The sequence below is a fragment of the Lathyrus oleraceus genome, chromosome 5, assembly GCF_024323335.1.
Source record: "Lathyrus oleraceus cultivar Zhongwan6 chromosome 5, CAAS_Psat_ZW6_1.0, whole genome shotgun sequence".
NCBI classification, from domain to species: Eukaryota; Viridiplantae; Streptophyta; class Magnoliopsida; order Fabales; family Fabaceae; genus Lathyrus; species Lathyrus oleraceus.
The window spans coordinates 208,950,079-208,952,162 of record NC_066583.1 but is presented as its reverse complement, the minus strand read 5'-3'; the positions used below and the strand labels follow the sequence as shown (position 1 = coordinate 208,952,162).

General features: G+C 39.0%; 1 protein-coding gene across 1 annotated transcript; it reads left to right on the top strand.

The window, feature by feature from the left end:
- The first annotated feature begins 215 nt into the window (after positions 1-215).
- On the top strand, positions 216-1,283 carry LOC127079754 (uncharacterized). The gene has a single exon (XM_051020125.1). It carries the CDS (start codon positions 216-218, stop codon positions 1,281-1,283), a length of 1,068 nt encoding a protein of 355 aa, XP_050876082.1.
- Positions 1,284-2,084: the final 801 nt, after the last annotated feature.

Here is a 2,084-nt window from a genome sequence, read left to right as displayed (position 1 = left end):
ACCTTCGACATCTCATATCTGATACCAGAATTTCACAAATTTTCTCTTCCCTCCACTTAATTGTGCATAAAACTCAAAGTCTATCATTACAACCTTTTCTTATTTTCCCAATACTGCACCCTAGCCACTTTCACGCTACCTTTTGCATTCTCTCTCTCAAACTTATTCTCAGACACTTTCATCTCTCCATCTCCTCTCTACCGAAAACCACCAAAATGTCTCAATCTTATGTCTCCACTCCAAGCAAACACTCCAAAGAGCAATCAAACCCTAAAAATATTGGCACTGAGATAGATCCCTCTTATGTCATTACTGATGTTGTTCCCTTCTCGATTGTCCCTGTGCATGCAACTCCCATGAGAAAGGATATAACTTCATCTTCAAGGAAAGGCAAACCTTCTAAAGTAAGTACATCTTCCACTCCTTCCATGACTGCTAGAAATATGAATGATCCTACTACAGTGAAGAAACCCCAGTCCATGACTAGTTTGTATCTCGACCCCATCAACATTGAACCTAATGTTGATGTGTCTAAAGATTGTCCTATTGTGGCAAATGTTATGGAAGATGTTGAAGCCTCTGAAACCAGCAATAGACATATATCTGTAATAACCTTTAGTAAATCAAGCATGGCCGTTATTGACAGAGACAATGTTGATAAGAATATTCGTGTGTTGATCTCTCAAGTGTTGGGGATTGACCCCAAGACAAATGTCGTCCCAGATGTCTCCATATCCCTGGCCCAACCTGATAACAATACTGAGAACCCCAGAGATAAACCTGATATGAATGCACCTACATTGTCTCCTGAGAAATCGCAAGACAAAGAAAGGTCTAGAGAAATGACTAATGAGCTGGGTGACAAAGATAAAAACCCTGTTGACAAAAATGATCAACCCACTGACATTGTTAATGTTGAGGAAATGGACTCTGATGATGTTCCTATTGGGAAAAAACTGGATCCTGGTATAGCTAAAAGGTTGAAGAACAGAAAAGGCCAAGTTGTTGGATCCTCCAGCACACCCTCCAAATATGTCAGGAACAAAGCAAGTGTTGGTCCCACAAAAAGATGGAGCAAGGTGGTGACTCCTGTATCTAAGAAGAAATCCCTAAAAAGGAAGGAAGATCCCTATGAGTCTAGTGAATCTGATCATGATGTCGAACACAATGTCCAGGATATCATCTCTACTTCCAAAAAGCAAGCCTCATGGAAGAAAATACCAGCTAATATTCCTGAAGTTCCACTTGATAACATTTCATTTCACTCTATGGAGAATCTTTAAAAATGGATATTTGTTTATCAAATAAGATTAGCACTGGAAAAGGAATTGGGGAAAGATGCTTTTGAATGTAAAGAGGTGTTGAGTCTGATTCAAGAAGTTGGATCAATGAAACTGTAACAAGTTTTGGTAAGATCTATGAAATGCTTGTCAAAGAATTTATTGTTAACATCTTCAAGGAGTGTGACAACAAGAGGAGTAAGGAGTTTAGAAAAGTGTATGTCAGAGGAAGATGTGTGGATTTTTCTCCTAAAATGATCAACATGTTCTTGGGAAGATATGAAGAAGAACAAGATGAAATTGAAGTCTCGAACAATATCATATGTAGAGATATTACTGCTAAGCAAATGAAGGAATGGCCAAGGAAAGGGAAATTGCTTGTTAGTGCCTTAAGTGTCAATTATGTTGTTCTCCACAGGATTGGAGCTGCAAATTGGGTTCCAACCAATCACACCTCCAATATAGCTACTAGGCTAGGTAAGTTTATCTATATTGTTGGGACCAAGTCAAATTTTGATTTTGGATCGTTAATTTTTGGTCAAACTATGAAGCATGCTGCCTCTTATGCTGTGAAAATGTCAATAGTTTTTCCATCATTGATCTGTGGGGTGATCCTGAGTCAACACCCTATCATCTTAATCAACTATGACAATACATGCAAAAGGGACCCCCTCGCTCATTGCATTATAGATTCTTCACTGGGAAACATGTCCCAGACATTGTCATGACATCTGGACAGACTCCTTCAAGGCCTACTAACAGAACAAGCATCCTAACAGAGTTGAAAGATACCTGCAAGACCTT

Excerpts from the sequence above, each read along its gene's own strand:
- LOC127079754 (XM_051020125.1), top strand. The coding sequence starts at position 216 with ATGTCTCAATCTTATGTCTCCACTCCAAGCAAACACTCCAAAGAGCAA.